The sequence below is a fragment of the Anastrepha obliqua genome, chromosome 1 (genome assembly GCF_027943255.1).
Source record: "Anastrepha obliqua isolate idAnaObli1 chromosome 1, idAnaObli1_1.0, whole genome shotgun sequence".
In the NCBI taxonomy this organism is placed as follows: Eukaryota; Metazoa; Arthropoda; class Insecta; order Diptera; family Tephritidae; genus Anastrepha; species Anastrepha obliqua.
This window is the reverse complement of record NC_072892.1, coordinates 12,588,704-12,609,100: the sequence shown is the minus strand read 5'-3', so window position 1 is coordinate 12,609,100 and position 20,397 is coordinate 12,588,704. Positions and strand designations below refer to the sequence as shown.

Genomic DNA, 20,397 nt, shown 5'->3' with positions numbered 1-20,397 from the left:
AGACTCTGACGACACCATGATGCAGAACGAAATTAGTAAATTCCTGTAAGAAAGAGCTCAAATCTCTTAAGTGTGCAGGTAACATTACTCTGATCTAGGCTCCAGGGCATAGGAGCACAGAGGGAAATGAAATTGCTGATGAGCTTGCCAAAAACAGAGGACTGAATTGGTCTCAGAGACCTTCTACCCGTTCATCGCCCACATCGCCCTGACAGTTGCAAATTATTTCACAGAAAAGCGCAGAAAAGATGGAGCTTTTCTTCATGTGCTATTTCGAAAACCGTTTGGCCCCAGTAAAATATACGGAGGACGCAGAAAGTTCTGGGCACTCCTCGCTTTCAATTTCCAAACTCGTAGCTCAATTTCCAAAAATCGGTTACTGGGCGATCGGTACTCGGAGTGAAAAGCTAGGTTTATCATTTAAACCCTATTGCAGAAGCTGTGGCGACCTTTCAGAGATAGAGACTGTTGAGCACTTTCTCTGTAAATGTCCGGGCTTGGCAGAGAGACGATTACGATCACTGGATGCTCCTTTCTTCTACAGCCTGGGGCAGTGCGCCAACCTATATCAATCTTCTCTACTATATCTACAGCTCTGGCTGGCTGTAGATATCTGAAAAGGTTTTTCATTTCTTAAATAGATTTTAAGATACAAAATATCCAGAGTAATCAAAACTAAAAAACTTCTTAAAAATCATATGAAACTTTGTGTTTCCATTATATTTTCCAACAGTGTACCTACGTATCATTTTCGCTTTATCTTTCCATAATTTATATTATGAACAGGTTGCAGGCAACTTTGTGAATTGTTATACCCATATCCACTAGTGCAGTAGAATGTCGCAACTTTGTTCAAAGAAAAATTTTGTATTATAAATAAAAAATAAATAAAATTGACATTAAGCGGCAGTGGAAACTCAGAAAGGTCCTTTACATTGCCACTAATCATATCGGCCCACGGACTCGTTCACGTAAATCTGTCGGAAAACCTCAAGAAGCTCAAATTGGAGGCGCATCTTAGCTATGACCTTCAAAAAGCGGCTCTGCTGAATTCTTGCCAGATAATAAGAAATTTCCTTCAGTAAATTTGTAATGCCTATTTATTGTTATTGCGGCCGCCGTAGCCGAAAGGGTTGGTGCGTGACTATCATTCGGAATTCACAGAGGACATAGGTTCGAATCTCTGTGAAAGACAGAAAAGAAAAAAAGTTGTTTTCTAATAGCGGTCGCCTATCGGCAGGCAATGGCAAACCTCCTAGTGTATTTCTGTCATGAAAAAGCTCCTCATGAAAAAATATTCGCCGTTTGGACTTGTGTAAGTACCTTGCAAAGAATGGGAAGTTTGAACAAAAAATAAAAAATATTTTGGCTGTACAACTAATTAATTTCGTGTTTTTTTGTTAAAAAAAAAACCATTTATTTAAGTATAAAAGTGAAAAAATATTTAATTCAAAATATTGTCCTTCGGAAGCGGCAACTTTTTCCCATCTTTCAAGTAATTTATGGATTTCATCCCAAAATAATTTCTCATCTTTTGCGCCGAGAAAGTCATCAAGCCATTTATTAATACCTTCAACATTGGTGAACCGTATTCCAGAAAGGTGATTCTGCATCGACCGAAAACAAGTGGTAATCTGAAGGAACTATGTCTGGGCTATAAGGCGGGTGAGGTAGAATTTCCGGTACCGCAACATGTGGCCGAGCATTGTGATGATGGAAAATCAATTTCTCGTGTCCGGCCACCCATTCTGGCCGTTTTTCGGCTATTGCTTGCTTCAAACGTATCAATTGTTGCCTGTATAGCTTTCCCGTGATCGTCTGGCCCAATTTTAACAGCTCATAGTACAGCACACCCTTCTGATCCCACCAAATACAGCGCATTACCTTCAAACCATGAATATTCGGCTTCGGTGTCGATTTGACTGCTTGGCCTGGCTTCACATATGATCTTTTACGCTTTGGGTTGTCGTAATGAATCCACTTTTCATCGCCAGTAACAATAAGATGCAAAAACGATTTCTTTTTGCGGCGATTAGCAGCATTTCAAACATGCAAAATCGTCTCTCAACGTCTCTCGGCTTCAATTCGTGTGGCACCCAATTTCCTTGTTTGTGAATGTATCCGGCTGCTTTTAAACGTTTAAAAATGCCTGATTGAATTTTTACAATTTTCAATATATTTCAACCATTTCATTAACTAATGCAGAAGTCTACCTCAAATATGATTGTTTCAAAAAAGCTTGGGAAAGATTTAAATTTGCGTATCTCAGAACGATTAACGAAACCAACGCAAAACCCAGTCTTGTCGAGGCCCTACGCTGAGTGAACAAGGAAAAACAAACCAAAAATCTCAGAAAATGCTTCAAGATTCAACATTTTTACACTAATTGCATTTGATCTCATTAAGAAAATACTAAATTGTTATCCGTTCGACCGCTTCTGAAATAAATAGGTTAGGTTAGGTTAGGTTGGCCGGGCCATATTGACTTTTAGTCCTTAGTTGTACCAGATGCAGCTTGACCTTTACGCCTCTTTGTGATAGACTTTTTGTAATAAATCTCCACCCTTTGTGAATTTAAGCAAGTCCTCAAGCTGAAACCGCGCGTGGCATTCTAACTTCTCATTTTGTAGAGCTCCTGGGTATTTCATTCGAGTTCTTGTGAATGCAGGGCAAGAACGTGGAAGGAGTTTCCCTCTCTTCTAGTTCATTGCAAAATCTGCAGTTTGTGATTTCTATCCTGTATGCATGTGCCGCTAGCCAATTGTGGGCTATCCGTATACCTTCGATAGTTCTTCTATCCTTTCTAGACAGGGCAAGTACGAATCTGGCGTATTTATCTGCATTCTACGCACTCATAATTTTCGCGGTTTTGCAAGTGGCTCGATTATTCCACCTCCTATCTATCCATATTTTCATGCTAAATCGCAATTAAAGGCCTCACGTCATGTTATTACTCAAATGGTATGTAAACAGCGCTTTTGGCCAAATTATCTACAATTTCGTTTCCTGCAATGCCTTTATGTCCGGGTGCCCAATAGATGTGCAGTCATCTGCTTGCGGGCAGTCTCTCTATAGCTTTCCTGCTCTGGAACGCGTAACTCTTGTAAATTATTTCAACAAAACTTGCTTACATATTAGTTTCCAGGTTGGTTCCTCTGTCAGTTGCTTACATGTATCAGACTCAAATGTATGACATTTCAATGAGAACATGCACTGGGTATATGGGGTGCAATTTCTCCCGAACTTGGAACTATCTATAATAGCATTATTCAATTAACACAATATAGATGTGATAAAGAACTTAAACAACAATAGATGCGCTTCAAAATTACAAACACTCAGCGTTTCAAGTGCAACACAGGCTATAAAACTGGCTGTCTAACGATTCATAGTTTCTTTATGTCAACTAAACTTAAGCTGTAAAGTACGCGACTAGTGAGTGACAAGCGATATACCATATTTTGCGTTTTATAATAATAAATTAAATAGAAAGAAATAACTTTCAAAGGCTTGTGATCAAAATGGTGAACAACGATATGTACAATGAGGATGAGCTAAACGCCCCAGATTGGTTGAATAAGGATTTTTTTGAAAAAATTCTTAAAAATGTGGAAAATAAAAGTACGAAGGTGAAGTGTTTTTTTTTTTTTTTTTGTTTTCTTAAACACCAACTTCGTGAGACATTTAATATTTTGCATTCACCCATTAGGTAACCGATCTGGTACTCACGCCGGGTACATTGAAAAACGACCACTATGCAAGTGTTCTCGTTCGCGCCAAAGTCAGCTACACTGTGGGGACGCAGCCCGCGCAGGAGAAAGTAAATTCGTACATTATAAAAACTGAGCCATTCGTAGAGGGCCAAAAGAAGGATTTAGTTGGTGATTTGCATTTATTTCGAACGGAAATTCGTATGTATACGGAAGTGCTGCCTTTAATTGAGGGAGTGCTGAGGCAGTATGGCGACGATACTGTTTTGGGACCAAAGTGAGTTTCAGTGGTGCGAAGTGTTTGGTGGAAAATGAAAACAAATCACTATTGAAATGTGTGTTTTCTAATATCTCTACTGATTGTTGGATATTGTGAAAATCTTGGCATACCTGTGCAAAATGCTTACCAAGTGAAAAGTATTAATTTTTCTATTCCACTTCTTTAAGGCTTATCCACTGCAGCGACTCCTCCCCCTCATTTGTGGTTTTCGAAGATTTGACACAGCAAGGTTACACCACACTTGGTTATCGCCACATAAATTCAGACGAAATAAAAATAGCGTTGCTGAAACTGGCAAAGTTGCACGCGATCAGCTACAAGTTGAGTCAAGAGGTGAGCGAAGCGTCAGTTGAAGCATATTTTAAAATGTTCAATGAAAAAAATAGGTTGTCTGTAAAGTCGGTTTAATGACGATAGCTTAACGTGACAACGTCATAAGAAAATTCTAATGGAATGGTTGCATTTTTCAAAACAAAATTTTAGTTTTATTTGTTTGATAGATATTTTGTATGGATATAGAGGAGGAGGTATATGGAATCGCAATGGAATAGGTCAAGTTACATTTACACAAACGTGAAAAATGACGAAACATTTATCAAATTCATGAAAGATATGTTCAATTTCGATTGTGCATCAGACGTTAATAAGTCAACAACACTAAGAGGCAACATCAACGATTTGACTTTTTCAAGACACATTACACTCGAAACACCCCCTTTCATTTCCTACGTTTCCTATCATCGTCCTATTCTCAACAGAGAAATGGTTCATTACTATGCACACAGGAAGAAGGCATATGTGAATTTATATACATATGCGCATATACATACATATTTATGTATGCTCACTCAAGTAGGAGAGAGCCAGATGTCGAACATTGCCGAACGCGGGGGCCGATTGTGCCTCTTTGTCGTTCGTTCCGCGCTTTCGCTTGCAGTTCAAGCACGGTAACGACGCATCAGCAAGATAACGACGTATGAGCAAGATAACGACCTATTTTTTTATGCGTGCAGCCGGCTACATCGAATTATAAGACGTTATCACCTCAAAAACGAAAGACTTTGAAGGATCGTAGAAAAGTTTTGAATGTATATACATACATATGTATGTATATGCGTGCATATTTTTTATGCGATTTATGAATATTTTATGATTTAAAATTTGTGCAGCGATATCTTTAAAATATGTATATTATTAAGAATCATATTTAGATTTCTAATGAATAGATCATTCAAAACGCCTCACTAGCCCTTAACTCACCTTAACCGACTTCGAATTATCTTATACATACAAACATATGTATATACATAAAGTTCGCTTCATAACAACCATAGAGCCCAGAATGAAAGCATAAGAGATTGCACCTTCAGAATTCGCTGTGCCGTCAGGCGCCTAGAGGGAAGGGGAAGTGCTTGCTGGTGCTTGTTTTTGAAGAGGCAGCAGAGAGCGTTAATGAGAATAGAGAAGTCTCAATGTGAGGTTGTACAACTTTTATCAATTGGAAAACCCATTACCTAAATGAGTATATTAATTGAATATTTACCTACAATCAGAGAACAAAAGAAAAATTGTTTATCGCACTTGACGTACAGCAGTTGCGGCTGTCAAGCATTTAGAAAACATATTATATTTACATACATTAAAGGGTGCAAACATATATGCGGAGCCGCGGCCATTCGGCATGACAAAAATTCACGATTTACCAAATATTGGCAAATATTTGTATAATAAATATTCCAGTATTGACTATTTTCGAATGGTCGTCAGTGATTTATTAAATCTTAGGTATAGAATTTGGTCATCGTTGAGAAAAATTGGCATCGTTTTATGAATGAAAGTGCTTTGCCCCTGAAATTATGAGCTCGAACTTATGAATGAATTTGTTTTTGTTGTGCTGTTAGGCAGGAATTCGATCATTCGGGTATTTACTCCCTAATTATTGCATGTACAGTGACTCACAGCTTATCTGATGCAGGCAATACTTTTTTAGAAAAAAAGAAAATGACTTGATATTTATTAAACTTAATTAAAAAACTGTATACGACTTGTAATGAGATATGTACATATGTACTGTTTACCACTGCAGAAAGAACAATAACAAAAACAAAGCTTGCTGAAAAAATATATAAACAAATAGTTTTCTCATCAAATTATGCTCACAGCTTAAATGATGCAGTGTATTTTATATTTTCTCTGAGAATGCAATAACGGTGAAATGTATTTTTTTCTGTTTAGCTTGGCGTCTTAAGTCATTCTCAAAAAATGTTCGTAAAGAAAACTTGAAAAAATTTAAATTTTTTAAAAATGGAAAACAGACCTCAATTGAGAAAAGGGTAGACATTATACGTCATCATAAAGAGGGCAAAAGCCAGCGAAAAATTGCAGAAACTGTTGCTATTAGTTCGTCAACTGTCCAGTACCTTATAGAAAGGTTTCGCCACGAAAACAGGATAAAAGATAAGGGCAGATCTGCGCCAAATAAAATTGATTTAATGATGCAGATTAGAAGTGGTTTCTCCGCAAAGTTAAAGAAAGCCCCGATTTAGGCGTTCCAAAATTAACGAACAAAGTCGAAAAATACTTAGGCAAAATCTGTAACCCTGAAACTATTCGTAGAGTTTTGCGCGAAGAAAATTTTCATGGAAGGACTGCCTGAAATAAGCCGTTGATTAATGCTCGTAATAGAAAACAAAGAATAGACTGGAAGGACTTTAACATTTCAGGTCTGTTGGGAAGTCCTGCGTTTGGAGAAAACCAAACACCGCGCTTCAACCATGTAATTTGCGCTCTACAGTTAAACACGGCGGGAGTAATGTGATGGTATGGGGTTGCATGACCTATACAGGCGTCGGAAATTTAACATTTATCGAAGAAAACATGAATAAAGAGATGTATTTGCATCTGCTTAAAGATAATTTAGTACAAAGTGCGAATAAAATGGGCATTAAGGATTCGTTTAGGTTCTACCAAGACAACGATCCTAAGCATACGTCTGGTATTGTAAAAACGTGGCTATCTGGAACTGCCCACATGTAGTACAGATACCTGCACAGAGTCCAGATCTCAACGTTATTGAGAATTTGTGGTCAGTGCTGGAAAATAAAATAAGAAACCACAATATTTCTAATGCTTTTGATCTGAAAAAGGCACTACAGGAAGAATGGGATAAAATTAGTTCCGATTAAACAGCAAAACTTGTAGAATCTATGAATTCCCGATTAAAAGCTGTTCTGAATCAAAAGGCATACCACACTTAGTATTAGGCGTAATCATGAAATCGAAATATTAATGTTATAATTTTTGAATACTTTTAACTGCATCATTTAAGCTGTGACTTCAAAACTGTAACTGCATTATTTTAGTTTGCCATATCTTTCTTGTGAAGAAACATTTTTGTTATTTTTGTTATTAGATAAAACATGTTATTTAACAATAAAAAATATAAGATTTTTTTCTGTAATGGAAACACCATAAAACATATTTGATATTTTAATATTTTTTTTTTTGCTGTCTCAAATAAGCTATGAGTCACTGTAGATATGATAAGGCGATACATCCTCAGGTAGGTCAGGTAGCTTCAGTACATACATATGTATATGAGTAACACCATACGAATTTACGATGTAATTTAACTTGGGCTCAGTTGTCCCTCATATGCACAAAGGCTTTCTTAAATTTTTCTTTTATTTATTTCGAATTTCAAAGTTCTATATTATCTAGAAATGCGTACATTATTCCCAGTAATAAAATAAAAATTGAATAAAATTTCGTTTGTCAAAGAAACATAGAAATGCACATTCAAATGCCTTGCAAAATGCCGTCGGTCATTAGTAAATTTAATTTCATACAGAAGCCAAAAACGCAGCAGAGCCAATGTACTAAGGGAGAGAATGCACTGTAATCAGCTCTGTTAAGAACTTCCCCGCTGTTGAGCTTGGAGAGTTGAAAAAGTCTTCGCTTATACCAGAGAATGTTAGTGGAAAGTTTGAATGCGTAATTATATGAATATGCATGTGTGTATGCGCGTTTGGCTTTCTGGACGGATATTAGAATGATATTTTCTCATCAATATAATTTGGATTTGATGAAATAGATTATAGATATATGTACATATTTTCTGTTTTGATTGATTTATATAAAAGTCAGGTCATATCCAGTATGAACTATTTTATACCGAAAAGAAATTTCCATTTATAAAATACAAAAAAAACAGTATTTTAAAGAAATTTTAATTAAAATAAACTCAAAAATTTTACCAAACTTTCCTGGTTTGAATTGTAAAAAAAAAATGTGCAAGAAAAAAAATATGACTTCAGGACTTGAACCTGAATTATATACACGTGCCAAAAAACAAAACGAATAATTCCGCCGACTTTAGCTTCTGCACCACAAATTAACTGCCGCGCGGCCTTCTTAATCGCAAATTTATTCGCTTCGATTTCCTTAGTAGTGTGCCGAAAAATCTTATGAACTTCCTCAGTAGTTTGGTAAACGCAGAAAATATCTGAATTCTTGTCCTAGCGTGGTAAGTAAATATAGAAACCCTCCACTCGCGTCACTCGCGTGGTAAATATCTGCAATTCCCCACTCGTGAAGATAGTTGAATTTGAAATGACCTTATTATGAATCTATAAATTAGAACTCGAAAAAAGCTCATTTAACATTTGCTCCTTCTCATTGCATTAACATTCTCTGCTTATACTGTACAACTAATTAATTTCGTATTTGTTACAACCTCATGTCTATTTATGTAGACAATATTTTGCCAGTGACAGCTATTCTATGTTAAAACACGCCAAAAAATCTAGTAAATTTGATATGTCACAGTGAATATTAGTAAACACACAAATTTTTTTAATATATTACAGTCTAAATGTCAAATTACGTTGCAACAAAACAGCATTTGTGGTGAGGTTTGCTTTTGGTTTTCAATTTAAAGCAAAGTGCAACAGAAGCGCATCGTTTACTCTCAGAAGCTTATCCTGAATATGCTCCAGAGGTTAGAGTGTGTCAGCAGTGGTTTGCACGATTTAAAAGTGATGATTTTGACACAGAAGACAAAGAGCGATCAGGTCCATCAAAAAAGTTTGAAGACGAAGAATTGGAGGCATTACTCGATCAAGATCCATCTCAAACTCAAGAACAACTTGGTGAAACATTGGAAGTCACTCAACAACCATTTCTAAGCGTTTAAAAGCAGCCGCATACGTTCGCAAACAAGGAAATTGGGTGCCACACGGATTGAAGCCGAGACAAGTTGAGAGACGATTTTGCATGTTTGAAATGCTGCTTAATCGCCACAAAAAGAAATCGTTTTTGCATCGTATTGTCACTGGCGATGAAAAGTGGATTCATTACGACAACCCAAAGCGTAAAAGGTCATGAAATCGAAAGCCCGGCCAAGCAGCCAAATCGACACCAAAGCCGAATATTCATGGTTTGAAGGTAATGCGCTGTATTTGGTGGGATCAGAAGGGTGTGCTGTACTATGAGCTGTTATAATCAGGCCAGACGATCACGGGAGAGCTACACAGGCAACAATTGATACGTTTGAAACAAGTAATAGCCGAAAAACGGCCAGAATGGGCAGCCAGACACGAGAAATTGATTTTCCATCATGACAATGCTCGGCCACAAGTTGCGGTACCGGTCAAAAATTATTTGGAAAATGCCGGATGGGAAATTCTACCTCACCCGCCTTATAGCTTCTTCTGATTACCACTTGTTTTCGGTCGATGCAGAATCACCTTTCTGGAATACGGTTCACCAATGTTGAAGGTATTAAAAAATGGCTGGATGACTTTTTCGGCGCAAAAGATGAGAAGTTTTTTGGGTATGGAATCCAAAATTGCTTGAAAGATGGGAAAAAGTTGCCGCTTCCGAAGGACAATATTTTGAATTAAATATTTTTTCACTTCTATACTTAAATAAATGGTTTTATTAATGATTGAACAAAAAAAAAACGAAATTAATTAGTTGTACAGCCAATAGCAGAGCGACTTATTGGGAAATTTTTGGCAAACTTTTTTTTAAATTTTAATAATTTTTTATCAAAGCATATAAACAAATAAAACTCAATAAATAATTGTTACTTTAATCTTCTAGAAAGCGAACATCTTTGCTGGCATGGACAAGGGTTCCATGAATTCTGTTGATCCAGAAAGCTTTAACTTTATCAAGAATGCCACCAAATTAATGAAAGAGGTTTTAAGCGAACATAGCGATCTTCGCAAATTCGTACCACACATTGAGTCCGTCGAACATATATTTCTATCCAGTACCATCGATATGTTTAATGAGAACCGAGATGGTAGACTTGATGGGATTTGTGTACTAAATCATGGCGATTTTCATGCAAAAAATATAATGGTGCAAAATGTGGATGGCAAACTGAAAGATCTTATGCTGGTAAGCGTTGATAAATTACAATTTTTTTAATCAAATAACATTTTTATCCACTCCACTCCACACCTCACTCCAGCTCGACTATCAGATTAGCATATTTGGTTCGCCAGCTATTGATCTACACTATGCCTTCATCATGATGTTCAGTCCCGAAATGCGACGAGAGCAATTTGACGAATTGTTGTATTATTACATAACGAATTTCCAGGAGACACTACGCAAAACAGAATTCCAGGGGCGTATTCCGACCAATGTGGAATTTCGACAAGAACTGCAGAAGCGCAGATATTGGGGTAAGTGGGGAGTCAACTTAACAGTGGGAGAGTCGGAAAAGAGGTGGCATATATATTTTTTCATTGATGCTAATATTATTAAACAAAAACCATAGTGTTTTCTAATAGTGATCGCCCCTCGGCAGTAAAGCTCCTCATAAAAAACCATCTGCCGTTCAGAGGCGGCGTAACATCACGTTTGTAGAAAACATTAAGACGCACAATGGCGTCAGAGAGGGCGATGAAGGCGAATCGTGCATACTACGCTAACATTGAAATTAAAATTGAAATTTGAAAAGGGCACCAGGAGATTTAGTGGCTCCTAGAACACTCAGGCCTGTGAGAATTTTCCACATTCTTTGGCAAATCTGTAATTATCCTCCAGTTTTAAAGAACGAGTTTGACTTATTCTCATGACATTGGAACCCAAAACTCGTAGCCATGCTCTAGCAAAGGCAGGACACTCACAGAGAAAGTGCTCAGTGCTATCCGCCTCCTCCAAGCATGACAGGCACATTGGGTGCTCAATGATTCCAATGGTGGTCATATGCTGACCCCATGGGTTGTGTCCTGTAATGATACCAACCACCATCCGAATGTCTTTCCTTCTAAGTTTTAACAGAAAGTTTGACAGTTTTCTGTTCGGACTTGTCACAAAACACTTTGCAGTTCTGCAGCGTTCTAGACCGGACCATCGCTCTTTATGCAGATTGCCTTCATAATCGCTGATCCAATTCATGATTCCTGCGGAACTGATTCCGATTATTGGCTCTGGCCCCTGTGGGGGGTTGGCCAATTCGTCCTCGATTTCGTTTCCTTGAACACCGGACTACACTAACATACATACAAGTAAATCTCCTGAAGCCAAGATTCCTCTCTCACGTAGGTGGAAACTCACTATTTGTAAATCGCTCATTCAGGCTCATGAATCTTGCAGACAAGGAATGCCTAAGAATATTTGAGCGCCAAATATTGCGTAAATTATTTGGTCAAATACCTAAAGAAGATTTTTTTTTTTTTGGTGGGTGAGGTAAGGTTCAAAATGCCCCCACACTTACAGGGACCATCGTCTACTGAGTCGTGTGTGTCTTCTGAGAAGACTCCCTTCCCGGAACTACTTTCTGCATTACTTCGGGAGAGCTCAGAACGACGTCCATGAAATGGACCAATTCTATTTACCCACGTCTGGTTACACCATGCTTGTAGCCAACTTCGTGCTATTAGCTTGTCTTCTTATGTCTCTATCCGTGAGGATACGCTTTGTTGTACTGCGTCGAATTCTATCTTTTTGCTCCGTAATACGCCTTCAACGTATCTATCTGCATTCCAGTTCAAGCCATCTGCCGGTCACCTTGTCCCCAATCTGCTCCCTTAGTGCATCTCTTTCCACGAGCCATCTGTCGCAATCAAAAAACATGTGTTCGACGTCATCGCTCGGTGGTCGCAGTATATGCACCTTGGGTCACTTTTCTAAGCCATGCGGTATAGGTATTTCCGGAAGTATACGTGACCCGAGAGGAACTGAGTCATGAAATAGCCCACTTCCCCGAAGTTCCTTTAAACCGATTTACCTATTGTAGGAATGAGCTACAAGCCTTTATGCTCAAGACCATGTGACAGACCAAAAACAACTTGACTGCATAACATCACCGAGGACCTGAAAAAATTAATCATCAAAAACTTGAAATCTCTAGTGCTGGATCGTGTTGAATGGAGAAAGATTGCTAAGTCAGCTAAAGCCCACAGCGGGCTGTAACGCTAATAGATGATGATGAATGAATCTGTTTAAGATCTAAATTTAAAAAACTGTCAACAAGATACAATTCACAAGATTTTTAGTAGGTACCAGAAATTGACTATCTGTATTAGAGTGCGAAATTGGGTTGGAAGGCACACAATCACACAATTTTAGGAGCTACGGCGTCCGGCACTCGAAGTGTAACGAATTAAAAAAGACATAAGTTTAGTTTGGAAAATTACTTTTATTCAATTCAGAGTAAAAGATGTGTGAAAACAGTACAAAATGAAGAATAAATTTACTTTTGCTCGATATGACCACCTTTTGCCTTGACTATGGCCTTGAGACGGCCCAGAAACGAATCGCAAGCTGCCCGAATGTGACTTGCAAGTATTTTGGCCCACTTGCGAACAACGGCTTTTTTCAGCACCTCGAGACTGGTGAATCTTTTAGCTCAGACCTTGCTCTAGAAAATGGCTCAAAGAGAATAATCCATCGGATTCGCGTCTGGTGAATTTGAGAACCATTGTGTGGACGTTATGTAATTCGGAACGTTGTTTTTTAGCCATTCTTTGTTCACTAGAGCTTTGTGAGAAGGCGCGGATTCCTTTTGTCCATGGTCTGCCACCGAAATGTTTGTCTGCCCACGGCTTCAAAGCAACCCCCGGAATGGTTGGTTGGTGGTTGGTTAGAGTGGTGATTCATCCAGAATCCAACTAGCGCTTCCGCACCATTTTGTTGCCACATCCTCGTTACCAAATTGTTTAACAGTTATTTGCAGCAGGACTATATCCAGTCTGTGCGGTTTAGGAACCTTATTAGGTTGTTGACGTCTACGCCAGACAGTTGCTCGAGACTCTCGAACAGCGGTTTGCCCAGGGTTAACATTCTGTCCTTCCATAGGGCAGGGCATTCACAGAGGAAATGGAAGATTGTTTCTTTTTCCTCCGGTTGTTTACAACTATGACAGTATGTGTTGTGAGGGATACCCATTTTGGCGGCTTGTTCTCCGATAGACCAGAAGCCAGTTATGACTGCCGTAAGTCTGCAGGTGTCCCGTCGTTTCATGTTTATTAATGTCAACGATTGCTTGAGGTTGTAGGTGGGCCATAACGTTCTGCTGATTTTGCATTTCGTCTGGTCTCTCCATCTACAATCTGCAATTCGAAGGTATTTTAGGGAAATTGCATTCTTGACCGCACCTAGTGGAGTGAGTACTGGTACTGCAAGAGCGCTATTCATGGCAGATCCCCCTCTTGCCAGTTCATCAGCTTTTTCGTTACCTTCTATGTTCCGGTGTCCCGGGACCCAAATCAAGGTTACTCTATGGTTTTCACTCAAGTTGGTGAGGCTATTCCTACTTTGCTCCACCACTTTAGAGGTTGTTATAGTCGCGTCCAGCGCCTGGATTGCGGCTTGGCTATCCGAAAGAATAGCGATATTGCCCTTAAAAGAAAAATCTGCGATTAGTAACCTACAGGCTTCCCCAATTGCTAGTACTTCCGCTTGGAAGACGCTGCTGGTATTAGGGAGACGCACAGATTTTTCAATTCCAAGTCTATGAGAATATATACCAGCTCCAACACCACAATCCATTTTACTGCCATCTGTATAGACTGTGGTATCGAAGTTGTTTAGAGAGAGTCCCTTATTCCATTCTTTTTTAGATGGAAAGAGTGTGGCAAAATTCCTATTGAACTTTACCATCGGGACGATGTAGTCAGTCCTCACCGAGGTTAACTGAGTTTGTCGCAATAATAGACTAGCGTGACCATAAGTTTTTTCTTTCCAGCGACCCGCTTCATTTAACCTAAATGCACTCATGGTTGCCGTCTTCTTTATATGTAGGTCTATGGGAATAACGTGTGTCAGAGCATTGAGAGCCTCTCTGGGACATGATCTGATTGCACCGACCGTTATTGCACAGGCTGATCTTTGTATTCTGCCGAGTAATTTGGTATTGTACTCTCTCCCTAGAGCTTTCCACCATACTACCGAACCATACGATAGAATGGGTCGTATAACCGCCTTATACAACCATAATGTATTCCTCGGTTGAAGACCCCATCTTCTTCCAAGCATACGTTTGCAGGCATATAAAGCAATTTCTGCTTTCCTTACCCGTTCTTCGACGTTTAACTTCCAGCTAAGTTTGGAGTCCAGAATTACTCCTAAGTACTTTGCACTGGTTGATAGTGACAGAGTTTGTCCGTTGATGTTTGGTAGGGTGAAAGTTGGTACCTTGTATCTGGTGGTAAAAAGCATAAGTTCTGTTTTACGCGGGTTTAAACTTAGCCCACATCCTGTGGCCCAAGAGTTAAGCTCGCCTAACGCCCTTTGGATGATCCCACTGATCGTATTTGGACACAGTCCTGACACCATTAACACCACATCATCAGCGTACGCCACCACTTTTACCCCACCTCCGTCAAGTTTTGTTAAGATTTTGCTGATCACACATAGCCAAAGAAGTGGAGATAATACTCCCCCTTGAGGAGTGCCCCCGTGGACCTTCTTGGTTATGTTGATATTACCCATATTAGCTTTGATGATCCTCGTTTCTAGCATGGAGATGACCCAGTTACTAATGCAACTGTCCACCTCCAGGTCTATCAACGCCCGTTGGATGGCATCTGTGCTAACATTGTTAAAGGCGCCTTCGATATCCAAGAATGCCGCCATGGTATAATGTTTGCTCTCTAGAGAGCCCTCTATTGTTCCGATAACCTCGTGTAGCGCCGTCTCCGTAGATTTGCCTTTAAGGTATGCGTGTTGTGCAGTTGATATACCAGAACTCTCCAAAGAGCTTCTGAGGTGCGTATCCAAAAGCCTTTCAAAAGTTTTTAACAGGAAAGACGAGAGACTGATTGGCCTGAAGTCTTTCGCTGATTCATGTCCTCTTCTACCTACTTTTGGTATGAAGACGACCTTGACTAGTTTCCAGCTGTCTGGAATATGGCCTAAGTTTAAACACGCTTTAAAAATTTCCTCTAGCCATGGTAGGATACAGTCCAAGGCTTCCTGTAACATCTTTGGAATGATCCCATCTGGCCCCGGAGATTTAAAGGGTGAGAAAGATTTGATTGCCCATGCAACTTTTTCTTTGGTAATGATTTCATTTGCAAGATGCTGTGGATTATATTGGCTCCGCCTAATGTTTCCCCTCTCACTTTCGTAAGCGCTGCATCCCGGAAAATGCGTGTTTAGCAGAAGCTCTAGCGATTCTTCTGCTGTAGCAGTCCAAGTTCCATCAGGTTTCTTGACCCAAGAAGCCATAGAGTGGTCTCTGGAAAGAACCCGGCTAAGCCTAGCAGAATCCCTAGTAGATTCGATTGACGAACAAAATTCCCTCCAGCTCTCTTTTTTGGCGGCCCTGATTGCCTTCTTGTACTGTCTCCGACTTTCTCTGTACAATTCCCAATTTCCCGTCGAGTAGCTGAGGTTAAATGTTGATCTAGATTTTTCCCTTAGTTTTAAGAGCTCACTGCTCCACCAAGGAGGGTGAGTTTTTTTGCTAAATTTTATGGGGCAGGACGTTTTGTAGGCCCTACTAAATGCCTTTTCCAGTGTTATGACCCTACTCTCAAGGCTTTCCGTGAGAGTGATTTGAGGGGTAGGAGTCCCTCCTATCCTCTTGTTTACTACATTTTTGAACCTCTTCCAGTTGGTTCTTAAAGGATTTCGATACGGTAGGGGTGGATCTACCTTAAGATCCAAATCGTAGAGGATCCAACTATGATCAGAAAATGACCTTTTATTGGATAGCCTCCAGTTATCTACCCTTACTACGCTATTTTCAGACAGTAGAGTAACATCAATCACTTCCTCACATCCTCTGAAGTACTCCGTACTAGGAAAGGTGAAAGTGGGAGTGTTACCCCTGTTACATACCGATAAGTTAGTATTAATAATAAAATTATATAAAGACTCACCTCGGTCGTTTGTCTCGGAACTTCCCCACAACGCATGCCTCGCGTTGGCATCGCATCCGAGCAGCAGGTTCTTATTTCTGGCTTCACACACCAGCCGACGAGCCTCCTCGGGTGGTGCTGGCCGATCATGTGCCATGTAGATGGAAGCCAGTATGATGCCGACACCGTCAGCGGCTTCTACCTCCACAGCCGTCACATTCTGTGAACAATATGATGGGATTAAAAATATGTTCAAATGTTTCTTAGCTACAATACAAGATCTGGGGTTACCTTCAGTCCGTTTGTAGAAAAGGTTGTGGTTGTTCCCAGTGAACCCCTTCACCTCGGTGCTCCGCACCCAGGGCTCCTGGATTAAAGCGATGTCGACATCCTCCTCCGCCAGGAGAACGGTTAGGTTGTCCGTTGCAGTCCGCGAGTGCTGCAGGTTTATTTGGACAACCTTGAGACCCATACTGCTGGTCGCTTTACAATTAGACGGCGTCGCTAAGCTGCACTCCCGGGTGCTGCTCATTAGCGCCATCGTTGTTGGTAGACGCGGCGTCGTCAAGTTGCATCCCTGTGAGCAACTCGTTGGCGCCGTCAACCTCGTCCTGTTCATCCTCCGGATTTGCAGATCGGAATATCTTCAGTTGCGTTTTCCTGACGCCGAACCGAAGTTTATTGTCCACTTTTCCCAGTGGCTCGATACTCTCCTCCGATATTTGGAGAAGGAAGGACACACTGTTCTTTTGCGGAGCCTCCGCTTTGATGATGCTCCAGTCATTCATCGGAACAGTGCGGTTGTGTGCCTGCAAGTATGGAATAAGTTGCTTAGCTTCGAATTCCATGTTCGGGATCCAGATGCGAGCCCTCGGCCGTCGAGGGATTTCGCTGGCCGGGATTAGTTTGAGCCTCAAACCTTCCCAGTCGCTCTGGATCTTGCCCACAACTGTTTGCAGGAAGTTAAGGGAGAGTTGATCATCGCACTTGATCACCCTGTATCCGCGGACCACCTCCATTGAATCGAATCCTAGCACATGACCCTCCGGGTTTGCCATGACATGATCGACGACAATGCGTGACAGCCGTGCCTCGATTTCGGACCACTTATCCGATGCAGGTTTGCCGCGGTTTGTTATTTCATCAACCAAAGCTATTTGCAGGTGATCCCGTGCCACCTCATTAAATGAGCGTTTGGTTGGTTTTGGTATTGAAGCAGAGTGTACCGACACTTTATGCTTCTTTGTTGGTTTGTCGCTTTCGTCCTGCGAACGATTGCGTTTTACGGCTTCTGCCTTCTGGGTGGCCTGGAACGCCCGGTACTCATCGACCACCTTTTGGCACCTTGCCTTATCGGCCGCGTCCTTTGGATGAGTTTTACCTTCAGCCTCATTTTTATTTATTCTTCCGAGAATAGTCAGAGACCTCTGGTAAAGCTTATACCTGGACGGGCCTTTTTTAGTGTTTTGGCGCTTTTGCCCCTTGGCATCAGCGGATGTGGATGGTTGATTGGATGTTGATGGCGTGCTGTGGCCCACAGCTTTGCCATCAACCGTCTCTTGGCTGGAGGCCAAGAGTTCGTCCTCTGAGGGAGTTCCCAACTTCCTCAGTTCGTTGGTGTCGGTCCGAGTTGTCCATTTGTCCATCTGTTGTGTCAATGGGTGCGTCCGTTTATCCGTTCGTTTTGTGTCTGTGTCCGTCCGTTTGTCCGTCTTCTTTATGGCCTTATCCGAATTTTTTTGTTTTTGTTGTTCATTCATTCTGTTTCGTACGGTCACCTGCCCTTCCAGAAGGCTGCACATGTCGCCATGTGCGGTGACCAATGAGGATTTAGGGGAAATAAGCAGTCCGCCATGGCAGCGCCCCATACCATGGTAAGGCCACGGTTACAACCTGAGGCGGCCTGGTGTCAGGAGGGCTCCGTTAAAAGACAGCCTTGTTTTATCCCCCGGCTGCCAAACCCACCCAGTAGGCACGGGTCGCGTTACACCTTGGGTTGAGGGAGTTTTTTTTAACGAAGTTTACGTCTTCGACCTGTGTGGTTCGCGGGAGACCTACTCTCCTACCTTCCATATCTGGGAGGCGTTCCCCTATCCACCACCTGTGGACGCGCCCTATAGGGATAACAGGTTCCCCCAAGGGACCCCCGGAATACTTTCCCAATAATATTTCGCATTTCTCTTGATGCCAGGGTGGATGCAAACGATTAGAGAGCGCCCATCTGCGGTAACAGCAACTCAAACCATTACCTGTGGCGGGTGCTGCCTACTGATAGCCAATTTTTGTATGAACGGTCAGTCAAATAAACCCTATTGTTTTGAGAGTTTACGAATTGCTCAATTTGAAAATTTATCTCATCAGAAAACTGTTCGGAAAGTGACCGCTTTCGGCAAGCGAAGCAACTCCTTCGCTCTCTCAAGTTTGTCTTGTTGCTGTTTTGGTGTGAGATCATGCACCTTTTGGGTCTTGTAAGGCTTGACTTTGAGAACATTTTTCAGTATGCGGCAGATGCTATGGTCAGATATTTTCAGTTCTTTCGCAATTTGATTCGCACTTCGTCGGGGATTTCGCTCAAGTCGCTTCTTCACTTTTTGAACCATTTCACGTGACGCTGCAGTCGTTTGATGACCACCTCCATGACGTTTCGCGATGCTACCAGTATCATTGTAACAAGTAATGGTGTATCTATTCTAAGTGATATATTTGAACAAGTCATTTTCCTTTCGAGGAATTTCATAAAACCCTATCACAAATGGTTTCGCTGCCGATCTGTGGAAAATCATATTAAATTCTTGCAAACAGGATTTTACACAAGAAAAAGTAAAATTCGCAATATATGAAACTGGAAATATAAATTTAGTTTCAAAGCTATATTTTAGTTCTTTCCACACAATTTTTCAATAGCTTTCCATTTAGAATTACTCATGAAAACTTTTTTATTCGCAGGACTCTTTTTACTTTTATCCTTTTTGGTATTCAACTACACGTTTGCTGATGAAAAAGGCGATATTGCCAAAGTGATTGAAAATGAGGAGGCACAGAAGAACCAACTACGAGATCCAAAGCTGCTGAATGAGCTAAGAGAGCTGCTGCCAAGATTTTTATACAACGGCTACTTTGAGTATTAAAATTATAGAAAAGCGACACTTATTATGAATTTTATTAAATTCTGTTACACGTTAATTGTTGTGATTGTTGTTAATAGTGCTATAACTTGTTGCGCTTGGAAGTGTTAAAAATTGGATTTATTCACCAAAAAAAATCATTTTTTTTTTTATTCCCCATTTATTTTATACATCTGTCCTTTAACATTAAGTATGTTGTTTAACAATTTGGTCAGGATTTATATACATCGCTTAATGGCCAGTGTCAAAAGCGATAAAAATAAAATAAACGAAATAATAGCAATTAAATAATATACAATAATACAATACAAGTTTCACTTTACATGATTACATTTTACAACTATTTTTAATTATTTTTTTTTACATATTTATGGTTTTTTAGCATTTATCATACTAGATCGCTTGGTCGGGTTCTCTTTAAACGCATTTTCCCGTTTCTTTCCCTTACAAGAAGTTTGTTAATTTCTGCATTACTGTGTGTGCGTATTTTTTCTAAGTGCCTTGTTGTTATCTTTTTGATTTCTTCGTCTACTCTTGCTATATTAAAAGTCCTGTGGATGTTATCATTTTTCGTGCACCTGTCAGACATGGTCAAAATTCGAAGAATCTTTGATTGCTGTCGTTGGATTTTTTCTATATGAGTTTTTTAGCCGTTCCCCACACCTGTAATCCATATAGCCAGATTGGTTTAATCATAGTTTTGTACACTAACAGCTTGTTCTGTATAGTGAGTCTGGATTTGGAGCAGACTAACCAATGAAGTTGTCGAAGTTTTTCTTTTATTTGTTTGACCTTTTGCTTTATGTGGTGATTCCAATTTAGTTTGGAGTCCAAGTGAATTCCCACATATTTAGTAGTTGATTCTATTGTAATTGCTTTATCATTTATTTTAATTGGAACTGCTGTAAATTTTGTTTTGGTAGTAAATATAACCTGTACGGTTTTGTCTTCATTTA

At 40.1% G+C, this 20,397-nt stretch overlaps 1 protein-coding gene across 1 annotated transcript; it reads left to right on the top strand.

Annotated features, from left to right (window-relative positions):
• Positions 1–3,397: 3,397 nt before the first annotated feature.
• Positions 3,398–19,773, top strand: LOC129253506 (uncharacterized). The gene is made up of 6 exons (XM_054891916.1): positions 3,398–3,629; positions 3,710–3,987; positions 4,158–4,323; positions 10,096–10,398; positions 10,472–10,688; positions 19,263–19,773. The coding sequence occupies exons 1-6, from the start codon at positions 3,522–3,524 to the stop codon at positions 19,442–19,444; spliced, it is 1,254 nt and encodes a 417-aa protein (XP_054747891.1). The 5' UTR covers positions 3,398–3,521; the 3' UTR covers positions 19,445–19,773.
• Positions 19,774–20,397: the final 624 nt, after the last annotated feature.